Source organism: Lithobates pipiens, unplaced genomic scaffold (genome assembly GCF_037356315.1).
Source record: "Lithobates pipiens isolate NorthernLeopardFrog02 unplaced genomic scaffold, aLitPip1_a1.2 Scaffold_13, whole genome shotgun sequence".
Classification (NCBI taxonomy): domain Eukaryota; kingdom Metazoa; phylum Chordata; class Amphibia; order Anura; family Ranidae; genus Lithobates; species Lithobates pipiens.
The window spans coordinates 260,347,734-260,372,599 of NW_027507718.1; the positions used below are offsets into that span (position 1 = coordinate 260,347,734).

Genomic DNA, 24,866 nt, shown 5'->3' on the forward strand with positions numbered 1-24,866 from the left:
GTTCTTTCCCCCCCAGTGCTTTCCACTCCCCCCAGTGCTCTCCCCTCCAGTGCTGTTCTCCCCTCCAGTGCTCTCCACTCCCCCTAGTGCTCTCCCCCTGTTCTTTTCCCCCCCAGTGCTCCCCCCGTTCTTTCTCAACCCCCAGTGCTCTCCAGGTCTCCCCATCACTTTCCAGCCCCCACAGTGCTCTCTCCCCCCGTGCTCTCCACTCCCCCCAGTGCTCTCCCCCCGTTCTCCCCCCTGTTCTTCCCCCCCAGTGCTCTCCACTCCCCCCAGTGCTCTCCACCTGTTCTTTTCCCCCAGTCCTTTCCCCCCCATTCTTTCTCACCCCCCTAGTGCTCTCCAGCTCTCCCCATCACTCTCCAGCCCCCACAGTGCTCTCCCCCCGTGCTCCCCCCTGTGCTCTCCACTCCCCCCAGTGCTCCCCCCGTTCTCCCCCCAGTGCTCTCCACTCCCACCAGTGCTCTTCACTCCCCCAGTGCTCTCCACTCCCCCCAGTGCTCTTCACTCCCCCAGTATTCTCCCCCCCCAGTGCTCTCCACTCCCCTCAGTGCTCTCCCCCCGTTCTCCCCTCCAGTGCTCTCCACTCCCCCCCAGTGCCCCCCTGCTCTTTTCCCCCTATTCTTCCCCCCCAGTGCTCTTCACTCCCCCTGGGCTCTCCCCCCTGTTCTACCCCCCCTGTGCTCTTCACTCCCCCTCAGTGCTCTCCCCGCCTGTTCTTTCCCCCCCCCCAGTGTTCTCCTCTCCCCCCAGTGATCTCCCCTCTTGTTCTCCCCTCCAGTGCTCTCCCCCCTGTTATTCCCCCAAGTGCTCTCTCCCTGTTCTTTTCCCCCCAGTGCTCTCCCCCCGTTCTTTCTCACCCCCCCAGTGCTCTCCAGCTCTTCCCATCACTCTTCAGCCCCCACCCCAGTGCTCTCCAGCCCCCCATTCTCCCCACTCCTGTTCTTTCTGGCCCCCTGGTGCTCTCAAGCTCCATCCATCGCTCTCCAGCCCCCCCCCCAGTGCTATCTACCCCCCGTTCTCTCCACTCCTGTTCTTTTTGGCTCCCCCCAGCACTCTCCACTCCCCACCCCTGTACTCTCCACTTCCCCCTGCATTTTGCCCCCACCCATGTGCTCTCCAACCCTGCCAGTGCTCTCCACCTCCCATAATGCTCTCCAGTCCCCCGTGCTTTCCCCTGTTCTTTCTGGCCCCCACTGGTGCTCTCAAGCTCCCCCCCATTGCTCTCCCCTCTCCCCTACTCTTTGTACCCCCCAGTACTCTCCAGCCCCCTGTGCTCTCCACCCCTGTTTTTCTGCCCCCCCCAGTGCTCTTCATCACCCCACACTCTTAGCCACCTCAGTGCTCTCAGCCTACCATGCTCTCCACCCCTGTTCTTTTTGCCCCCCCCCAGTACTCTCAAGTTCCCCCCCAGCGCTCTCTGCTCCCCACCCCTGTGATCTCCACTACGCCCTGCTCTTTGCCCCCACCCATGTGTTCTCCAACCCTGCCAGTACTCTCTGCTCCCCCTATACCATATACCGTCGATTTTTTTTTTGCTTTGGTCTTTTTTTTGTCTCATCCTATTTTCTATCTTTATACCTAGATAGCTTCCCCATGTTTGTGATTAATGTTTTTATTGTGGGGCTAGCTATAATAATACATATGTATTTACATGTCTATTGACACAGGTATAATTGAGTATAGTAAATATTCATTTATCTTCAACCATTGGGATATAAATAGGTTATAATGCTTCCTCTTTTATATATACACACTTTTTATACATAATCCACATTTACACACTGTTTCCTGTTTTCTCATAGCATATGAATTGTCTATATTGGTTTAATTTTATTACTACTATTCATTTTATTCTTAAAATAGATATTCAAATATGTGCAAGTTTAAATGTCTTTCTCTTTCTTATAAATGTTTATGTAAATCACATGTGGCTAAAAAGAAGTCTGCAATCTAATGATCTGTATCACCTGTTGCTATATTAGATAGGTGTGTATAGAAGGAAAACAATATCATTAGACTTCTTGTTTCACCTGGAGCAACGAGTTCTTTTGTTTGGACTTTTGACAAGGAAGTTGGTATTTTTTTGGTTGTTATATCCTCAGCGAGGAGGATTTCAGAATTGGCTAATCTTTCCATATTGATTTTTCCATGAGGACAGAGTGGTGTTGCGCCCTCGTCCAGGTTTTTTTTACCAAAAGTTGTCTCAGGTTTCCACCTGAACCAAGATATTGTCCTGCCATTTTTTTTCCAAAACTGTGTTCTAGGGAAGAAAAGTCACTACGTTGTCTTGATGTGGTGAGAGCAGTGAAAATCTATGTAAAGGCAACTACTCAGATTTGTAGGACTGATGTCTTATTTGTTCTGCCAGAAGGTCCTAAGAAAGGACAGGCAGCGTCGAAATCCACTGTCGCTAAGTGGATTCGGCAAGTGATAATTCAAACTCATGATTTCAGGGGTAAGATTCCCCCTTTTCAAGTTAAGGCGCACTCTACCAGGGCAATTAGTGCTTCTTGGGAAGTGCGTCAGGCCTCCATGGTTCATATCTGTAAGGCCACAACTTGGTCTTCAGTGCATACCTTCACAAAATGTTATTACCTGGATGTAAGAAGGTATGAGGATATCACCTTTGGGCGCAGTGTGCTCTCCCTCTCCTCAAGTAGCATTGCTATAGGAAGTCCCATTAAGTAATTACTTAAGGCTCTGTGTCCCATGATGTACGATAAAGAAAAAAGGATTTTTATAACAGCTTACCTGTAAAATCCTTTTCTTGGAGTACATCATGGGACATAGAGTGTCCCTCCCCTCTTTTTTTGGGATTTAACCACTTCGCATCCATGCCAATTCTGACATTTCTCTCCTACATGTAAAATTCCTAATTTTTTTTGCTAGAAAATTACATAGAACCCCCAAACATTATATATATGTTTTTTTTAGCAAAGACCCTAGAGAATACAATGGCTCTAGTTGCAACTTTTTATCTCGCACGGTATTTGCGCAGCAGTTTTTCGAACACGTTTTTTTCAGAAAAAAAACAGTTTCATGCAAAAAAAAAAAAGGAAAACAGTAAAGTTAGCCCAATTTTTTGGCATGTGAAAGAGGAGGATACGCCAAGTAAATAGATACCCAACATGTCACGCTTCAAAATTGCATGCGCTCGTGGAATGGCGACAAACTTTGGTATTTAAAAATCCCCATAGGCGACGCTTTAAATTTTTTTTACTGGTTACATATTTTGGGTTACAGAGGAGGTCTATAGTTAGAATTATTGCACTCGCTCTAACGTTCGCGGCGATACCTCACATGTGTGGTTTGAACACCGTTTTCATATGTGGGCGGGACTTACGTATGCATTCGCTTCTGTGTGCGAGCTCACGGGGACAGGGGCGCTTTATTTTATTTTTTTTATTGTTCATTTTATTTTTATTTTTTTAGTTTTACACTTAAGAAAAAAAAAATTGATGACTTTTATTCCTATCACAAGGAATGTAAACATCCTTTGTAATAGGAATATGGCATGATCGGACATATATACAGTGAGATATGGGGTCAATAAGACCCCATATCTCACCTCTAGGCTGGGAAGAATAAAAAAAAAAAAAAAACGATCCTGGCTTTCTAGCCAGATCGGCGCCGCTAATTTGAATACCGAGGCCGGGCGTGACGTCATAACATCGTGCCCGGCCTTCGAACGATCATAGAGACACCGGAACAATCCAGTCCGCCGGAAATCTCTATGATTACTTGCTGGGGCCGGCGGATCCTGTGACCGACTCACCGATGGAAACGGTGAGTCGGTAGAAGCACCGGAGGGCAGCGGGAGGGGGGGGCTTCACCTCCCGCCACCTGTAAGAACGATCAAGCGGTGGAACAGCCGCTATGATCATTCTTATGGTGCAGGGAATCGCCGGCTGAAAACGGCAATATCTGAATGATGTCTGTGGCCTCAGGCATCATTTAGATATAACCACTGAAAGCCCATGACGTCAATAGACGTAGTGTGGGAACCAAGTGGTTAAGTATATTGCCTTGCTACCAAAACGGATGTGCTCCTGGAAGGAGGAGGGGTTATATAGGGAGTGAACTTCCTGGATTGGGTATAACCAGTGTCCATCACCTGAAGGTGGCCTATAACCCATTAAGTAATTAATGTGTCCCATGATGTACTTCAAGAAAAGGATTTTACAGGTAAGCTGTTATAAAAATCCTATTTTGTTTTGGCGCAGGCTTCTCCTTAAAATCCATACAGGCCTAAGGGGCATGGTATGTATTTTGGGGAGACCCCTACGCTATTTCCTTTTTTTTAAATAGTGCAGGGTTCCCCTTAATATCCATACCAGACCTGAAAGGCCTGGTATGATTTTGGGGTGATCCCCCACGCATTTTTTATTTTTTTTTATTTTGGTGCGGGTTCACCTTAATATTCATACCAGACCCAAAGGGCCTGGTAAAGGACTGGGGGGGACCCATGCTGGTGTGTTTTTTTTTTTTTTTTATGATTTTTATCTATATTGCTGGGACCCAACAATACATTACAGCCTCGAACAGTTTTAAATGACTTTTTATCCTTTAGAAATGTAATTTTTCTGTGGTATTGTTGTAAACACAGGAAAAATGTGCTATTTTACAGGCATACTAAGGATACCCCCCAGGCACGATATTTAAAGGAATATTTCATTTTTTTATTGTTTCACTTTCAGCATTATTAAAATCACTGCTCCTGGAAAAAACGTCAGTTTTTTAAAAACTTTTTTGTGCATTGATACATGTCCCCTGGGGCAGGACCCAGGTCCCCATACACTTTTTATGGCAATAAGTTGCATATTAGCCTTTAAAATTAGCACTTTTGGTTTTTCATGTTAGTGTCCCATAGCCTTTAACAGTGTTCCACGGCTTTCGAATTTGCAGCGAATACCACATAATGTTTTCGGCGAACACCCTTTATTCGTGTCGAACTTATGTTTGACTCTAACATCAGGCTCATCCTTACAAGTTTAACAAGCTAGGAAGTTCCAATCCTTGATAGTTCAAGGAACATGGTCAAAAAAGGAAACCAGACTCCCCATCAAAATCTTTGAGCTCAGAGCAATTAGGTTATCCCAGCATAAGTCAGCTATCAAAGGGAAATGAGGTGCCTGGCTTCCTTTTTAAAGGAAGCAAACCAGATTATCTCGTGGCCAGGAACTCATTGTCCATTGGTTTCTATGGTTCACATCCCAGGAATGTAAAACTGGCAGGCGGATTATCTCAGCCATCACCACTTGGATCAAGGGGAATGGTCTTTGATCAATCAGAACTGCTTTGAACCTTCCTAGCATCCCTAGGGAAAGAAAAGGAACATTGCCCATTTTGTATCACTATTGAATTTGTTTTTGTATGAAAGCACAGGACACCATTGTAATTTTTTTTTTTCCATTTATGTTTCCATTGATGTTATGGGGTTGTTTTACTAAAACTAGAGAGGGCAAAATCTGGTGCTGTTGTGCATGGTACTCAATCAGCTTTTAACTTCAGCTTGATTAACCACCTCAGCCCCAGAAGATTTGGCTGCTCAATGACCAGGACATTATTTGTAATATGGCACTGCGTCCCTTTTAACTGACAATTGTGCGGTCGTGCAACGTTGTTCCCAAACAAAATTGACGTCCTTTTTTTCCCCACAAATAGAGCTTTCTTTTGGTGGTATTTGATCATCTCTGCTGTTTTTTTATTTTTTGCGCTATAAACGAAAAAAAGGTTTGTACTGTTTGCTATAATATACCCAATTGTTTTTTTAAAAAAATATTTTTTTCCTCAGTTTAGGCCAATATGTATTCTTCTACATATTTTTGGTAATAAAAATCCCAATAAACGTATATTGATTGGTTTGTGCTATAAAAATGCACTGATTTACTATGTCACTGGCAGGGCAGGGAAGGGGTTAACACTAGGGGCGACCAAGGGGTTAACTGTGTTCCCTAGTTCTAGACGATCTGTCTCTAATCCCCTGAAAGAACCGGGATTTGTATTTACACACACAGATCCCAGTTCTCGCTCTGTCACGAGCGATCATGGGTGCCCAGCGCTCCCCCCTCCTCGGTAAGCAGTTAATAAGCCTTGACAAAAAAATTGGAAGCTGACTGGATTCTGTGCAGAGCTGCACCAGATTTTGCGCACTCCAGTTTTAGTAAATCAAACCTATATTATTAAGATCACTGTAAATGTTTGTGAGATATATCTAATTACACTGTTCTATATACAGTTGTGCTCATAAGTTTACATACCCTGGCAGAATTTATGATTTCTTGGCCATTTTTCAGAGAACATGAATAACACAAACTTTTCTTTCACTCATAATTAGTGTTTGGCTGAAACAATTTATTATCAATCGACTGTGTTTACTCCTTTTTTTTTTTTTCTAAATCATAATGACAACAGACACTACCCAAATGACCCTCATCAAAAGTTGGCATACCCCAGTTCTTAAGACTGTGTATTGCTCCCTTTAACATCAATGACAGCTTGAAGTCTCTTGTGGTATTTGTGGCTGAGGCTCTTTATCTTCTCAGATGGTAAAGCTGCCCATTTCTCTTGGCAAAAAGCCTCCAGTTCCTGTAAATTCTCGGGCTGTACGTTCTGAGATCTCCCCAGGAAGGCTCAATGATATTGAGGTCAGGAGACTGAGATGGCCACTCCAAAACCTTCACTTTATTCTGCTGCAGCCAATGACAGGTCGACTTGGCCTTGTGTTTTGGTTTATTGTCATGTTGGTATGTCCCATGCGCAGCTTCCTGGCTGATGATTGCAAATGTTCCTCCAGTATTTTTTTGATAACACGCTGCATTCATCTTGCCATCAATTTTGACCAAATTTTCTGTGCCTTTGTAGCTCACGCATCCCCAAAACATCAGCGATCCACCTTTGTGTTTCACAGTAGGAATAGTGTACCTTTCATCATAAGCCTTGTTAACTCCTCTCCAAATGTAGTGTTTATGGTTGTGGCCAAAAAGCTCAACTTTGGTCTCATCACTCCAAATAACTTTGTGCCATAAGTTTTTTGAGGCTTGTCTCTGTGCTGTTTGGCTTATTGTAAGCGGAATACTTTATGGCATTTACGTAGTAATTGCTTTCTTCTGGCGACTCTACCATGCAACCTATCTTTTTCAACTGCCTCCTTTATTGTGCATCTTGAAACAGCCACACCAGATGTTTTCAGAGTCCTGTATTTCATTAAATTAAGTTATTTGTGGGGTTTTCTTTGCATCCCGAACAATTTTCCTTGCTGAAATTTTATTTGGTCTACCTGACCATGGTTTGAGTTCAACAGAACCCCTCATTTTCCACTTCTTGATTAGAGTTTAAACACTGCTGACTGGCATTCTCAATTCCTTGGATATCTTTCACCTTTCCTGTTTTATACAGTTCAACTACCTTTTCCCACAGATACTTTGACAATTCTTTAGCTTTCCCCATGACTCAGAATCCAGAAATGTCAGTGCAGCACTGGATGAAAGATGCAAGGGTCTGTCAGGGAGTCCATAAACTCATTGGCTTTTTACACACACACACACCACAGGTGAGGATGGTTACCTTTAACCACTTAAGGACTGAGCCTATTTCTGAGATTTGTTTACAAGTTAAAAACAGTTTCTGCTAGAAAATTACTTGGAACCCCCAAACATTATACTTTTTTTTCCTAACATCCTAGAAAATAAAATGGCAGTCGTTGCAATACTTTCTGTCACACTGCCTCTCCCACAGCCGATAAAAATGATCTTGTGGCAAATCCACCGCAGAGACCATTTTTATCTTGTAACGCACTGCCCGCTGAAGAAGAGGATACTGGGGTTATGGCAGCTCGCTTCTGCCATACCAACGATATCCTTCTTCAAACAGCAGACGCAAAACTGCGGCGGGCGATCCGTAAGTGGTTAATAGCCATTCAAACCCCTTTGTGTCAACTTGTGTGCGTGTTATCAGGCCAAAATCACCAGGGTATGTAACATTTTGATCAGGGTCATTTGGGTTGTTTCTGTTGCCATTAGGAGTTAAAAAGAGTAAACACAGTTGATTGATAATAAATGGCTTCAGCCAAACACTAACCATGAGTGCAGGGGCGTACCTAGAGCATTTGGCACCCAGGGCGGATCCTATGCCTGGCACCCCCCCCCCCCCCACCTTAAAATGTAAAAACACCTCACTTTGCCCCCGGCATACCTCTGCATCCTTCAATATCTTTTTGTCACTACTTTGTACCCCCCTCTCCACAACTGCACCTCTGGACCCCTTTACATTACACAGCACCCTGCACCTCTGCATCCCTTTACATTACACAGCCCCTCACAGCTCTGGACCCCCTGCATGTTACACAGAACCCCTACAGTACAGACCCCCCTCCCTACCGTACAGACCCCCCATCTTCAGTGTAGACCCCACCAAATAAGAGGACTACATATCCCAGCATACAAGGCTGCAATGCATTACAGAGGAGGGCTACAAGTCCCAGCACGCACTGTACTACAGAGGAGGGCCACAAATCCCAGCATGCAAGGCAGCACTGCACTATAGAGGACTACAAGTCCCAGCATGCAAGGCTGCACTGCATTACCAAGGAGGACCACAAGTGCCAGCATGCAAGGCTACTCTGCACTATAGAGGACCACAGGTCCCAGCATGCAAGGCTGCACTGCACTATAGATGACTACGTGTCCCAGCATGCAAGGCCTCCACTGGATTACAGAGGAGGACCACAGGTCCCAGCATGCAAGGCTACTCTGCACTATAGAGGGCCACAGGTCCCAGCATGCAAGGCTGCACTGCACTATAGAAGGGGACTACAAGTCCCAGTATGCAAGGCTGCACTGCATTACAGAGGAGGACTACAAGTCCCAGCATGCACTGTACTACTGAGGAGGACCACACCTCCCAGCATGTAAGGCTGCACTGCACTACAGAAGAGGACTACAAGTCCCAGCATGCAGAGCTGCACTGCGCTACAGAAGAGGACTACAAGTCCCAGCAAGCAAGGCTGCACTGCATTACAGAGGACTACAAGTCCCAGCATGCAAGGCTGCACTGTACTACAGAGGAGGCCTACAAGTCCCAGCATGCAAGGCTGCACTATGGAGGACTACAAGTCCAAGCATACAAAGCTGCTATGCTCAGCAGAGGAGAACTGTAAGCCCACACAGCCCGGTATGTTGGGACTTGTAGTCCTCCTCAGCTGCATCTTGCGGTTACATAATAAGAGCTGCAGAGAATCTCTTCACACCCCCCCTCCCCCTCCCTGGTCTCTCTCTGTATGACCAGCACTAACCTGTACCGGGAGGACACAGAGCCAGTGACACCTGTCGGCAGTGATCCGGGACCCGGCGCAATAATCCCCTTCTCTGTGGTTGCGTCGCGCCGTTCTGATCAGTCTCGGGCAGCGGCTGTCACTCACAGCCGAGCAGAGTGAAGCCGCCTCCCCCTCCTCTTGTATGGCTACACAGTGCTGTGTATGGAGGAGGAGGAGGAGGAGGGGGAGGCGGCTTCAGTGAAGCCGCCTCCCCCTCCTTCTCCTCCTCCATGGACAGCACTGTGTAGCCATACAAGAGGAGGGGGAGGCGGCTTCACTCTGCTCGGCTGTGAGTGACAGCCGCTGCCCGAGACTGATCAGAACGGCGCTGTCTCTTCAGTCGGAGGGGGAGGGCGCTGGCCTGGCACCCCCCCCCCAGGGTGTGGCACCCGGGGCGGCTCGCACCCCCCGCCCCACTCTTAGTACGCCACTGCATGAGTGAAAGAAATGTTTTTGTGTTATTATTCATATTCTCTGAAAAATGGCCAAGAAATCTTAAATTCTGCCATGGTATGTAAAATTATGAGCACAACTGTAAGTTACTATAGACCTCATTTACCTTATAATGCATCTAATCTACCTCAACCAATGTAAATACTTAGAGACGTTTCTGTCAAAAAGAAATCTATACCACATTTAGACACTACTCAGTACATTAGGAAAACGTATAGACAAATTGGACACCAAAGTTGCAAGTTTTATTTAGATCAAGCGGAATCATTTAATTCTTAATAATCACAACATGACAGAATTTAGAATTGGGACTCTGGTCGTTTCTTTATCCATGCTGCAATCTCTGGGATTTCTTGTACTCTGTTTCTTAGAGCCAGTAAATGAGGATAGGCTTTTGCAAAACCAGGTTGATGGTACTCAAACATGTCAACACAGTTATCCCAGAAAAAGTCAGCCCATGTTACCTATAGGTAGTAAAAAGTAAATAGATTAAGTCTAATACATAAAGGATAAGAACTTTAAAAAAAATCGATGTTAGTTTATTGCCACTAGTACAATCTCAGACTTGGGCCATCACAAGTTCATCTAAAGAGTCTACTTCCATTAAAGCAAATTGCTGGAGATGCTTCCATGTCCCTGTAGACCTTTTTATTGTTTTCTATCATGTGATATATCAAAACAAGTCACAAGTATTCCTTTAAGCACTTAAGCCCCGGACCATTAGGCTGCCTAAAGACCAGAGGACTTTTTACAGTTTGGCACTGCGCTGCTTTAACTGGTAATTGCGCAGTCATGCAATGTTGTACCCAAACAAAATTTGCGTCAGTTTTTTCCCACAAATAGAGATTTCTTTTGATGGTATTTGATTGCCTCTGAGATTTTTTTTTTTTGCGTTTATATAAACTAAAAGACCGAAAAGTCATACATTATACATACATACATAACAGTATATTTATTGGTTTGTGCAAAAGTTATAGCGTCTACAAACTAGGATACATTTTCTGGAATTTACACAGCTTTTAGTTTGACTGCCTCTCATTTCTTGAGGCGCTAAAATGGCAGGGCAACACAACCCCCCCCCCCCTTCCTCCCCATGACCCCATTTTGGAAAGTAGACACCCCAAGGAAATTGCTGAGAGGCATGTTGAGCCCATTGAATATTTTATTTTTTGTCCCAAGTGATATTGAATACTGACAAAAAAAAAATATATATATATATATATATATATATATATATATATATTTTTTTTTACAAGAAGTTATCACTAAATTATATATTGCTCGCACATGCCATAGTTATATGTGGAATCGCACACCAAAATACATTTTGTTACTTCTCCAGAGTATGGGGATACCTCATGTGTGGGACTTTTTGGGAGCCTAGCCGCATAAGGGGCCCCGAAATCCAAGCACTGCCTTCAGGATTTCTAAGAGCATACATTTTTGATCTTGCTCCTCACTACCTATCACAGTTTTGAAGGCCATAAAATGCCAAGATGGCACAACCCCCCCCCATGACCCCATTTTGGAAAGTAGACACCCCAAGCTAATTGGTGAGAGGCATGGTGAATATTTTGCAGTTCTCTTTTCTTTTTGAAAATGAAGAAACAAAAAAAAATGTGTGTTTTTATTTTTTTTCAAAACTTTGTGACAAAAAGCGAGATCTGCAAAATACTCACCATACCTCTCAGCAAATTAGCAAATAGCTTGGGGTGTCTACTTTCCAAAATTGGGTCATTGGGGGGGGGGGATTGTGCCATCTGGGCATTCCATGGTCTCTGAAACTGTGATAGGTAGTGAAGAGTGAAATCAAAAATTTACACCCTTAGAAAGCCTGAAGGCGGTGCTTGCTTTTCGGCATTCTGTAAACAGCTAGGCTCCCAAAAAGTCTCATACGTGGTAGCCACATACTCAGGAGAAGCAACCGAATGTATTTTGGGGTGTAATTTCACATATGTCCATGGCATTGACATTGAGCAATATATCATTTAGTGACAACTTCGTGCAAAGAAAAAAAAATTTGTCTTTTTCCCACAACTTGTGTCAAAATATAATATAGCCCAACATGCCTCTTCACTAAATAGCTTGGTGTGTCTACTTTCCAAAATGGGGTCATTTGGGGGGGCTTTTGAACTGTCCTGGCATTTTATGCACAACATTTAGAAGCCTTTTTTTTTTTCCTTTTTTCACACCGTATTTGCGCAGTAATTTTTCAAACACATTTTTTTGCAATTTTTTTTTTTTAATGCACTAAAACACACTATATTGCCCAAATGTTTGATGAAATAAAAAAGATGATCTTATGCCAAGTACATGGATACCAAACACGACATGCTTTAGAATTGCACACAAACATGCAGTGGCAAAAATCGACATACATTTTTAAAAGCCTTTACAGGTTACCACTTTAGCTTTGCAGAGGAGGTCTACTGCTAAAATTACTGCCCTTGATCTGACTTTTGTGGTGATACCTCACATGCATGGTGCAATTGCTGTTTACATATGACGCCAGACCGACACTTGCGCAAGAGCAGGATGGGGACAGAGTGCATCTGAGGTACAAATCCTTACGGATATGGTTCGCTCCACTTTTCATGCTACCCATAACAGTCAGCTGAAAGTCTGGTCTCTTCTTTGGGTTCTTTTAAACCTTCACAATCAGTGCATGTGTTTCCAGTCCACACATTAATAGAAAAGCTTATTTATACAGAATAGGATCATCCGGATAAGCATTTTCGCCAAAGAGATTCTCAGTTCTCTATCCTATGGAGGAAAAATTCACCAAAAAATGGAAAGTTCCAGCAGTAGATGCTCCGATTTCCAGTGTGAATAAAAGTTTAACTTGTCCAGTGGACAATGCACAGATGCTAAAGGATTCAACAGATAAAAAGTTGGAATTCCTGTTAAAATCCCCTTTTTTTTTCTTTAGCAGGTACTGTTGCTCAGCCTGCAATTGCAGCTATAGGCATCTGTCAGTCCTTAAAAGACCAGTTCAGAGGCCCTTAACGAGCTCCCTGCACAACAGGCCAGTGAGTTTACCGATTTACCAAAAGCATTATGTTTTGCCATAGATACTATAAAGCAGTGGCCATCAACCCTGTCCTCAGGGCCCACTAACAGACCAGGTTTGCAAGATAACTGAAATGCATCACAGGTGATATCATTTGCTGCTCAGTGATTGCAGTATTTGAGTCTGCATCTCCCCAAGGTAATACATAAATCCTGGCCTGTTAGTGGGCCCTGAGGACAGGGATGATGACCACTGCTATAAAGGATTCTATTCACCAGGCATCTTGCCTTGCCCTTGTGCTAGTACACATGCCTAGGATACTTTGGCTAAAGTATCCTAGGCTAAAGCACCCTGCAGAAACCTACTGTCTAGTTTCCCATTTCATGGGGAGCAACTATTTGGCGATGATTTGGATTAATACATCCAGACAATTTCCAGGGGAAAAAGTACACGTCCTTCATTTAAACTGACTTTCCCTCCTGTGCCAAGCGTATCCACCTCTAGGCAGTGGCGACAGCTTCCACCGTCAGATTCCAGAGGAAAATCGCAGGGTCATACCGCGTACACATGATCGAATTGTCTGGCGGAATTGGTCCGGCAAACAATCAGCCGGACTTTATAACGAATGGACTTGGCCACACACAGACACTCCGAAAGTCCGCCGATTTCTAACGCGATGACGTACAACACGTACGACGGGACTAGAAAAAGGAAGTTCAATAGCAAGTAGCCAATAGCTTCCTTCTCGTACTTGCTTCAGAGCATGCGTCATTCTTAGTCCGCTGGACTAGCACACTGACAAACGGATTGTCCGCTGAAAGCCTAGTCCGGCGGACAAATTTTGAGTCAAAACTACTTTCTAAGTCCGCCGGACTTTACGATGAAAAAGTCCGCTGGAGCCCACACGCAATCAAATTGTCCGGCGTAATGTGGTCCGCCAGACAATTCGATCGTGTATTTTGCAGAAGTCTGGCAGAGGGAAACTCAGGACAGATGGGCTCTCTCCACAGTTACTCTAGGTTACAACCTAGAGTTTCCACCATCTCACTTTCTGAGATCAAACGTTCCCAAGGATCCAGGGAAAGACCATCCCTGTTTCAAGCATTAGACCAAATATTGCTGTAGTGAGGGCAGTGAAAATCTATTTAACCACTTAAGGACCGCCCGCCACAGTTTTACGGTGGCTATTTGAAGGAGGATATCATTGTTATGGCAACAGCTAGTTGCCATAACCCCAGTATCCCCTTCTTCAGCGGGCAGTCTGCCACAGGATAAAAGTGGTCCCTGCGATGTATTCACCGCAAGATCACTTATCAATGGCGGGAGAGGGGCCTTCTGCTGCATACCAGAGCTGTCGGCAGCAGAAGAGGCAATCGCATCCCTTCAGTAGCTGTGTATGGAGACCAGTGAGGGGAAGATGTCAAAATGTCACTTCTGCCCACAGGTCTTAAAGGGCCCATTTTTTTTAAATTACATTTTTTTTTTTTACATTTTTATTGCGTTTTAGTCTAAATATGAGATCTGAGGACTTTTTGACCCCAGATCTCATATTTAAGAATCTGTCAGTTTTATTTTCTATTACAAGGTATTTTTACATTCCTTGTAATAGGAATACAAGTGACAATTTTTTTTTAAACAGTGTAAAAATAAAAAAATAAAAGGTAAAATATATAATAATAATAATATTTTTTTTAAATGCGCCCCATCCCGCCGAGCTCATGTGCAGAAGCAAACGCAGATGTGGGTAGCGTCCGCATATGAAAACGGTGTTCAAACCACATGTAAGGTATCGCCACGATCGGTAGAGTGAGAGAAATAATTCTAGCCCTAGACCTCCTCTGTAACGTAAAACATGCAACCTGTAGAAATTTTTTAAACATCGCTTATGGAGATTTTTAAGGGTAAAAGTTTGTCGCCATTCCACGAACGGGCGCAATTTTGAAGCATGACATGTTGGGTATCAATTTAATCGGCGTAACATTATCTTTCACAATATAACTGCTGTACTATTTTTTATTTATTTTTTATTCAAAAAAGTGCATTTTTTTTACACAGACACTTCAACCCTAGAGATTACTCTGTGCATTATAGCCATTCTGCAATCATGTCTTGAACAGAACTTGACCTTAAGCATTGAACAGGTTTTGACCTTGTTAATTATTTTTCAAAAATCTATATCCAGTTCTCCCTTGTCAAAACCTTTATTCAAGGTGTATCTTGCATTAAGCCCCCCTTGCAGCACCCTGTGCTTCCTACAAGTGCAAAGTGCATTATGAAATTGCACTGAACGTGTACGAACGTGTACGAGTCGCTGTAAATCTGAAGGGTAGATCTGAAATGAGGGGAAGCTCTTCTGATTTTATAATCCACTCATGTGCAAGCTAAAATGCTGTTTTTTTATTTTCCTTGCATGTCCCCCTCGGATCTACAGTGACCGCACTTCCAAGTGCGATTTCAAGTGCACTTTGCACTTGTAGTGCAAAGTGGATCTGCCTTCAATAAATAACCCCCCTTGTCCTACTATTATTATGCCCTGCTTCAAAGCACCCAAAGAAAATTGCTTTCCGTTGTCTGGACCATAAGAACCTACCTCAAAGCCACAGCTTTGATTAGGAAGATGGATTCCCTGTTTGTCCTTTCCTCGGCAGCTCTCAAGGGACATCCTGCCTCCAACTCCACCAATGCTCGATGAAAAAGACATCTAATCACTAGAGCTTTCAAGGACAAATTTCCTCCAGAGCTTTTAAGTGCCCATGTCACCAGGCCAGTGTAGGTTTCCTGGGCATTCTAGGGACCAAGCCTCCGTAGCCTAGATTGGAAAGATCCTAACATACCTTTGTAAAGGTCTACCAGGTGGATGTCCAACTTTCTGAGGATACAGTTTTTGGCCACAAGGTTTTTCCAGCAGCACTCTGACTGGGTCTGTTGATCCTTGTTGAGCCTGTTGGCACAGTTCTGTTGCCCTATTTGTTGCCCTCCCTTCTTATTCATTGCTTGAGCACATCCCAGGGTCTATAAAAAAAGCCCGTGCCCTGTACTGTACGATTAAGAGGAATTTTTAATTTCTTGGTTACCCTGCATTGATTGCTACAAAACTAAGGACTCAGGGAGTAGGGAAAGGTTATAAGGGAGATGCCTATGAAGAATATCCTCAAATGCTTGCCATTGTCTAATCACCTGAAGGTAAGTTCAGATTCCTCTAACATTCACATAATTTCCTTCCTACTACTGTCACTAACTAGAACCAGTTGAGGAGAAGGCCTACATATCTGTTGATTTGTGAAAAGACTGAAGAAGAACCACAAACAACCCACACAAACATGGAAAAAAACATTGTGCTCTGAGACAGCTGATACTGTCAATCAACATTAAAGGTTGACATTGCCCAATTACCCAAAGTGATATTTGTTCAAGGGCATAGCACATGTTTCTAGATATCTTCCAGGGCACATAGTGTAAAAAAAAAAAAAAAAAAAAACTTAGACTTTAAGGACAGATTTTGCTACTTCAGTAAACCTAAAACATTTTATTTAAAGAGGTGCTTCAGACTCCCCCCAAAAAAATAAAAGTCAGCAACTACAAATACTGTAGCTGCTGACTTTTAATATAAGGACATTTACCTGTCTAGGGGTCCAGTGCTGTCCTCACTCAAGCCTGTTCTTCACTAGGTTTCAGGTCCCTGGCACCAGCATCCTGCGTAAGCCAGCTGTGCTGTGCTTTGTAAATGGTCCCACAGTCTTCTGGAACCTGTGGTGTGTCCCATTTAGGCTGCAGGTGAAGAGGGGGAGTTAACTCTCTCCCTAGGTGATCCGGGCGGAAGTGGGAGCAGGTACCTGTTATAACCAGGTACCTGCTCCCCCCCTCCTCCAAAAATAAAACTGAGTGCCAAATTCTAAAGAGGAGATGGGGAGGAGGCAAACACAGATCCTTTTAGGTGAAGTTACACTTTAACAAACCCTTTGCCTGTGTGCATCTCATTTTATAAAATTGTTCTGTTGCTTAAGACATGGTAAACTTTTTATAGCTTTATTTTCACATAAAACGAGTATTGTGCTGCCTTTGCCATGCAACTATTCATTTTGAGAATGGATACTTACGTAGTCTCCAGCAAACCATTTCTTGTCACCCAAAGCCTTCTCCAAGCCAGACAGGACTGGATGACAGTTCTTTTCCATGTACTCCTTTACTTTCTAGGGTACAAAATGGTGTCATGTGAGTAAAGTTTTCCTGCTCCTTTCAATTGTAACATTTTAAAATGGTCCTTTACCTACAATTGAAGAAATCCTCAAACAGTGTATTTTGGGATTGTTTAGAGTACAGCCAACAACCCCTTTTCTTCCTGGTGATATAGGGCTCCATGGGTCAGCTTGGTCCGTAGCTTGACCAGGAACTTTTCTAGATTGCTCTATTGAATGGGATTGGTTAAATCTGTACCTGGGTCCAAGCACTAAATAAATGAATGCTGAACTTGACCCCCCTTCAGTATTAACTCGCTTGCTGTTTCTGACTTCAGTGCTTTTAGAGACACTGCTTCATGACAAATAATACAGAACAGGGCAGAGTGAAGTCACCAATGTTCCAGATCAGCAAGCCAGAAACAAATTAATAAATGCAATGGATCTGCATGATAGTTTGAGGAACTAACATTTTCAGAAGACATTGTCAATAGCAGCAGCCATACTTTCTCAGGTCTTCTAAAAAGTACAGCAGTTGTGGGAAGCTTTTGTAGACATTTATTGCTGGGAAACGCAAAAAGCTATTCTTGTTCCAGGTCTGTAACTCGGATATATTTAAGCCACTGCATTAGATTGACAGCCACATAATCAGCATTTACAGAAGAATACGTCGGCTAACTTTTTTCTCTTATGACAGGTTTCCACTGTGAGAAATGTTAGTTTAGTGAAAGTAGGCACTTTCCCTTTTTATTTTGCTTGAATTAAAATAGAAATGTTCATAAACACATATCTTCCAAGCGCTAAGATTGGAAAGATGAACAACTATTACATAAACCAAGTTAATCTGATATTGGGGCAGAACAACAATAATAATAAACTAGTCTGCGCCACGGACCACTCAACACTTCTAGGTATATGTGAAGGTACCGCTGCTATTAGTAAGATGTATAAGAACACCCCAGAGTAAACAAATATTTAGACAGCACTTATGTTTCTTGCCATAAAATGAATTGCACAAAAGTGGATTTTGCTACATTCACCGACAACTATGGAATGGATATCAACAGTCAATTTCAATTTGAAATTTTAAAAGATTTGGGCAAATATGAGTTTGGGTACCAAATTGGTGAAAATACACTACACGCTTGGGAATTTTAAAGCAAATGGGCAGATGAGATTGGATAGATAGATCAGAACGTGTAATTTTTGTTTTGTGAATGAGGTTTATTCTCTATTTTGGTGTTTTTTTTCTGTGTTGTATGTATTTGTCAGAAAAAAACACCTTTTCAATAAATAAAAATAACACAGAATATTTAGGCAAAATACACACCCCTGATCTTTGGGTCGTGATTAAAGTGACATAATATACATTTCAGCTTTTTTGCACTTCTACATTTCCATTATTGTAGTGGTTATTTTTTTTATATTATTGAGTTTTGCAAGTTATATAAAAAAAAAAACCTGAGGATTGTTCGCGTTTCGTGGCCTCATTTACACAGGCCTTGAGGCGCATACAACATGAATGAGGTCTTTGGACACACCCACACATCTGAGTTTGACAAGTACATAGGGACAGCTGCACAGCCCTGAACGTAGTGTGCTAAAACAAAAAAAATGCAATAATTTGAAAAATGTAATAAACTTGGCAGTTAATGTATTTACACAGATTAAAGTGTTTGCTACCCCCAACACGTCATATACCTGATATGTGCCTGCTGTACCATGTACGTGTATGAAAAAGTCTCCTGTTTTCTTTGTATTGCTTCCTTTGTGTAAAATCCCCAGTGTTACAGCCAGTCCCCTTGCTTTTCTTTTAAAAACTGATCACACTAAGCAGGAGGACACACCATGGTCAGTTCTCTAGCTATGCTTGGAAACTCATTGTGCTCTCCTCCAATGATCAGACTTGTTCTGACACCTCTGCTGCACAGCCATTCACTGTGAAACTCAATGTTTTCCTGTTTCTCCTCCCCCAGCTCTTATGCGGCTAAGAACAGAGGGAATGTGATTACTTATTAAAAAAGGTAATTATAATGTTTTTTGTATATCTATACAAAAATGTTTTACCTTTTCATTATTAATTTCTATCTTAAACTGAATAGGTTGTTTTACAAGGTGATTTTTTCTAATCACTTTAATGAACTTGGAGTTTAATAAAATATTCATTTGAGGAGAAATGAGGAACAGAGGGAATCTGTCCCAAATTAGGGACAGTTGGGGTTATTATGTATTCTTTCTGAAATCATTTGCAGAATGTTTGAAAAGTTAACAAAATATAAATATCTTGATCAATTTTGTTGCTTTTTCAATTGAAAGCTGGTTGACAGTGACTGAGGGTGGTTAACATCACCTCAAAATTTGCAGAATGCCTCTTTCACTGCCAACCCTGTTGCTGATATTGGATTTCCTGGCAAAACATAGCTTCCCAATGGGATCTGGCAAACTTGCCTTATGTAAGACACCACTTCCACCCTCAACAGTTACCTGGTGCATTCAAAAGAAATTCAGAAGCCAGGTGCTGAAACACCAGTATTTCCTAGTGGAACAAACAAAGGGGTCTACAAAGCTCAAGAGGGTGGAATTGTGCACCTGGCTTCAGTCCCTGTCATTGTGCAGTCCTAGGAAATACAGTAAAAAAAAATAAATGTTGGTCTGTAGTTTTAAACTCTTCTAAAGAACATACCGTACATACCATACCTGTTTTTCACCTTCCCAAGGAAATAATGTCACCAAGTCATCCAAGTTAGCAATTATGATATCAATGTTAAGATCATCCAGAGCTGATTTTCCTGTCAGACCTGTAAAATAGAAACAAGAAACCATATTTGTAAAATTCATGAACTACAAATCACCATAGATCATGAAGCATATATCCCCTATATATAAGGGATGACAGCGCTTTCCAAACAGATAAACATTGAAACTATCATCCCTTATATCTAGGGGATATATGGTTCAAAGACAGTTATTTTGCCTGGTGTTCAAGAGTTAGCACCTGGTTCCTTACTGGGACTTATAGTTCCATAAGCCTTTTTTTTTTGTTCTTGTTTTTTTCAGTTTTTCTTTTGTTACATCAGGGGCCACAGAGCCATAGTACTTACTATGTGGGTTATAGGGCCACTGATAGGTGATGGACACTGGCAAGGCCTGAGGCAAGAAGTGTACTCCCTATATAACCCCTCCCACGACTGGGAGTCCTCAGTTTTTTCGGCAGTGTCTAAGGTGTTGGTCATGAGTAAAGATGTTCTGTGCTGAGCTCCACTGGAAGCTTCCCTCTTGGGGATAGCCATACTGACCGGATCTGTTCTGATGTTCTTTTCATGGGTTAAATTAATGGTACCTGGGCCTCGTGTCTGAAGAAACAAAGTTTTGCTTGCGAACGCTTCTCTTTTAGAGAGCTGGACCCTAGGATCCAGTACTTTTTGGTAGTAAGGCCATAAAGTTTTTACTGGCAGGGTGCAAATGGGATCTGAAATTAAGTTGGCCTTGACTTCCATCAAGTGCCAGATCCAGGCCTTGTCAGTGTTTTTCAATGGCCTCTTGCTTCCCAATCTTAGTGCGTAGCTTATTCAGGGGGTAACACGGATTAATCCCCCTATCAAGGCACCGTGTAGGCAAGTATACTGCCTGCAGGCTGCATTATGAGTCCTCTGGCCTCCCGTTTTTTGTTGTCTCCCTCCCTTCAGTTGCCATTGCTATGGGACATCCCACATAGTAAGTACTATGGCTCTGTGTCCCCTGATATAAGAAAAGAAAACAGGATTTTTAAAACCGCTTACCTGTAAAATCCTTTTCTTTGATGTACATCAGGGGACACAGAGGTTCTTCCCTTCTTGGTATACCACTTGTATTGCTTGGCTACAAAACTGAGGACTTCCAGTAGTGGGAGGGGTTATATAGGAAGTACACCTCTTTCCTATCACTGGCCCTATAACCCACACAGTAAGTACTATGGTTCTGCGTCGCCTGATATAAATCAAAGAAAAGGATTTTACAAGTAAGCTGTTTAAAAAATCCTGTTTTTTTCCTGCGTAGATCTTCAATTAACAGCCAGGGTGGAAAATCTAGATCCAGTGGTCACCCCAGTCAAAATTCATACACAGACCTTTAGATACACGCTGGATTAGTTGCGACAGCCAATCCTGGACCAGAACAGCCAGCGAGTTAAACATCCCGAGGGGAGATATATGACCAGACAGTGGAGTCCTTGTTACCCTGGCCCACCGCCCCCACTTCGGTAGAGAGGAGGATCTGTCATTGGAGCCTTACCCGCAGCCTCTACTGTAAGTAGATGATGCTCCCCCTTCCCTCCCTGGATGCAGTATGGGGTGTAGGTGCCCGAAGGAACGAAGCAGCAGACGTACGGCATTGTGATCGTTGCACACAGAGGTGGCAAGAATATTTTGATCGAAGGATTTATTTGTTTATTTTTAGTTTTGAAATGTTTTGTTTTTTTCATGTTTCTGGGAAGAAGTGGTGAATTGTGTTTGATATACGTGGATATTAAGAGACTTTTTTCTTTTTGGTACACTTCTATTGTGTTTTATGTATGTTATATTACTACTTTACTGATGATTGCGGTGTACTAAATTTATTCTATATGAGTAAAATCTCCAAAGCCTGGAAGTCAAAGCTGCTGACTTACAATTAAAGGATAAGTTCACTTTTTAGAAAAAAATAAATGCACATTTTTTGCAGCTAAAAAAATGTGCATTTATTTTTATAGTTTTTTTTTTTGGAGCCTGTAAAGCATTGCACCAGCGATATGCAGATCTCCTCCAAATCTCTCATGCCGCATACACACGATCAGACTTTCTGTCAGAAAGGACTTCCGAACTAACGGACTTTCCCACACATGAACGGACTAAAGTCCGTTCGAAAGTCCATTCATTTTGAACGTGATGACATACGACAGGACTAGAATAGAAAGTTTAATAGCCAGTAGCCAATTGCTGCCCTTGCGTCATAATTGGTCCGTCGGACCAGCATACAGATGAATGGTTTTCCCGATAGGAATTCCGTCAGACAGATTTGAAACATGTTCTATTTCTAGGTCCGTCTGATTTTTTTAAAGAAACAATTGGGCTATTGCACACATGATCGGAATATCCCACGGAATGATTCCGTCGGACCTAGTCTGCCAGAAAGTCCGGTCTTGTGCACGCGGCATCAGAGTATCTGTAGTTGTAGTTCATTCACACACACAGAGCTGTGTGAATGAATGATGCGGCCGCGCTGATTTTTAAAAGTGACAGCTAGTATGGGGAACTTCTCTCCATATTGCTGTTAGGGAGGGGGGGGGGAAATCACACAGTGGCTGTAGCATTGGGAACATGTTACATGTTTCACCCTACAAAACGGTTCCCAAAGATGAACTTTTTCTTTTAAAACAGTGGGTTTACTATGTGTTACTTTTATGATTTATCTACTACTCCAGGCAGCACAAGTAGCGGATTTCATGTAATTAGTGGACCCTGCCAAATGTGGTGACAGTGTCTCTGTAATGCTGGGTATTAACAAATGTATCACTTGCAATTCGTTGGGCAGAGAGCTCTCACTGTTAGCACATAGAATAACATAAACTTAAGAGCCTTTCTACGTCCACATCAACTCTATTGAAAACAGTTGTGGAATGACAGTCAAGTACAAGGGAGTGTCAGATGAGTGTCCTAGCCTTGTTTGCACAGACACAATTGCCGCTTATTCCTTTGACTTGTTTCTGGTGCTGACACATACCACCTGTCTATACAGGAAAACATACACTCTGTAGGTTGCAAGGAACCCAACAAGTATAGCCAGCTTAGCTAAACTGCAGGTGAAATCTGAAAGAGCAAAACGTGGACAAAGGCAGGAAGAGAACATGGAGATCGGGAGCTAACAACATAAAGCAATGTGCAGAATTTAGAACATAGGTTACCTCTTTATAAAATAAATGAACTCTATAATGCCTCATATAATAAAGCCCAGTGATATACAGTATAACATAAATGTTTTTTATTGTCAGGCATATATCACTGCACTATATGAGGTATTATAGACTACATTTATTTTATACTTTTTGGCGTTAAGTGTAGCAGTGATTTTGGCTGTTGGTGTTTTACATATTTTATGATTATCATTTAGTTCACTAGGAGGAGCTAGAGAATATTTTATATATATGTATGTATATATATATATATATATATATATATATATATATATATATATATATATATATATATATATATATAGTGCAATAGTGCAGAGTAGGTATTATTTATTTTTGGGTCAGCTCTTTACATAATGTGGAAACCTCTTTGACTATGTCACAGCCTTGACCTTGATATGATTAATCTGTTTCAAACATCCTAGTTCTTACACGTCCTTCCCTCACCATTAAGCAGACATTTTCTCTACTTGTCTATTTTAATGCTTAAACAAAGTTGTTACAGAAATTTCTGCGCTGCACTTGTCACTTTTCCATTTCTTCACACAGTGTCACTATTGATTTAAGTGATGTATCCCATCTCTCCATTATTTGAATGCTACTTTTAAACTGCAGCAATATTTAAGGTGATAGTAAGGTCTTGTGGGGGTGTTTTTTTTTTTTGCCTTTTTTTTTTTGCACAGAGCAGACCCAATCCTCCTCCTCTCCAATCCCTTGCTGGCGCTCCTGACATGCCACTTGCTATGGGAGCACTCTTGCTTTCTCGCTGCCGAGTCACCTCCGTCTCAGTCCATAAGACACACAGAGCGGAACTCCCCCCCCCCCCCCCATCCTCACTGGCTGTGATTAACAGCTGCTGTAGCCAATGGTTCCTGCTGCTGTGTCTCAGCCAATGAGGATGCAGAGACCCAGGAGGACCCCTGCTCTCATGCACATCGCTGAATTGAAATCAGACTCGGGTAAGTATCAAGAGGGAAGCTGCACACCGTTTTTTTTTTTACCTTAATGCATGAAGGTAAAAAGCTTTAACAACCACTTTAAGAATTAAACCTTTAACTATGGCAATTTGTGACAGTAGGTTAATAATAAATGACCTTACCTGCTTGTTTGGCCAAGTATCTGCTAATAGCAAGGCTCTGATTATAGACGACTCCATCAATCTCTAAAACTGGGAGCTTTCCAAATGGGTAGGCTGCAAAAAAAAAAAAAAAAAAGTGGAAATTATAATATAAAATCAATTGGAGGTCATTGCGCACTGTCCAGTGAGTATTTTACCAGGTGAACTGCAGCAAAGCAGTAACTGTAGATAAAAAGTAGTAGAGTCGCTCACAAGTCTTGAGCAGAAGTTATGTGTCCAAATGAGGAGTTTTTTTTTTCTTTTCCCCCCCAACATTTTGATGGATCCTATTTATCCAGGTTTGAAAACGATGTACTTTAAGCAATTGTAGCTGTATTCATGCACTCTTGCAACAGCAAAGCTGAGAACTGTCATTTCACTAACAGTTACATTTTGTAGACAAACATTTGGCATATACCCCCCCTTCTAAAATTCAAGCAGTACTCATATATAAAGCATTAGCAAAATGTTAAAGTGGGAGAAAACTCCATTGGATCATTGACTCTAATAAGGCTTAGCTATACATACAGTAAATATCTCCTAAATGTGCACTGTTTAGGAGATATTTTCTTGTGAAGCCACCAGTGTTGTCAACAACGCATGCACTCTAAAGGAATGGCATGGGTATGCCTTCGTTTTGAGCGCAATAGCTCTGTGCCATGAACAGCGACTCTTGCGTACATGCGTGGGACTGACATCTTTGTAGATTGTCCCTTCAAAGGCCAGGAGCCTGCAAACTCGGAAGAAGACTGGATGAAAATGGAAGCCCTGCCAGTGGTGACAGCATGCTGCTAGAGGGCTTAATTTTAAGGTAAGTTTGACATAATGTGCTACTATGCAATGCATACTAGATCATTATAACATTGCCT

General features: G+C 42.5%; 1 protein-coding gene across 1 annotated transcript in view; it reads right to left on the reverse strand.

The window, feature by feature from the left end:
- Nucleotides 1-9,992: 9,992 nt before the first annotated feature.
- The window catches only part of LOC143974819 (hematopoietic prostaglandin D synthase-like), a 53,657-nt gene continuing 38,783 nt past the window's right edge, over nt 9,993-24,866 (reverse strand). Inside the window, exons 3-6 of the mRNA XM_077476562.1 lie at nt 23,980-24,072; nt 19,652-19,752; nt 16,877-16,969; nt 9,993-10,233 (exon numbers count right to left, since the gene is read on the reverse strand). Of these exons, the coding sequence (XP_077332688.1) occupies nt 10,069-10,233; nt 16,877-16,969; nt 19,652-19,752; nt 23,980-24,072 (452 nt within the window). The 3' untranslated portion in view covers nt 9,993-10,068. The remainder of the gene's footprint in view (nt 10,234-16,876; nt 16,970-19,651; nt 19,753-23,979; nt 24,073-24,866) is intronic.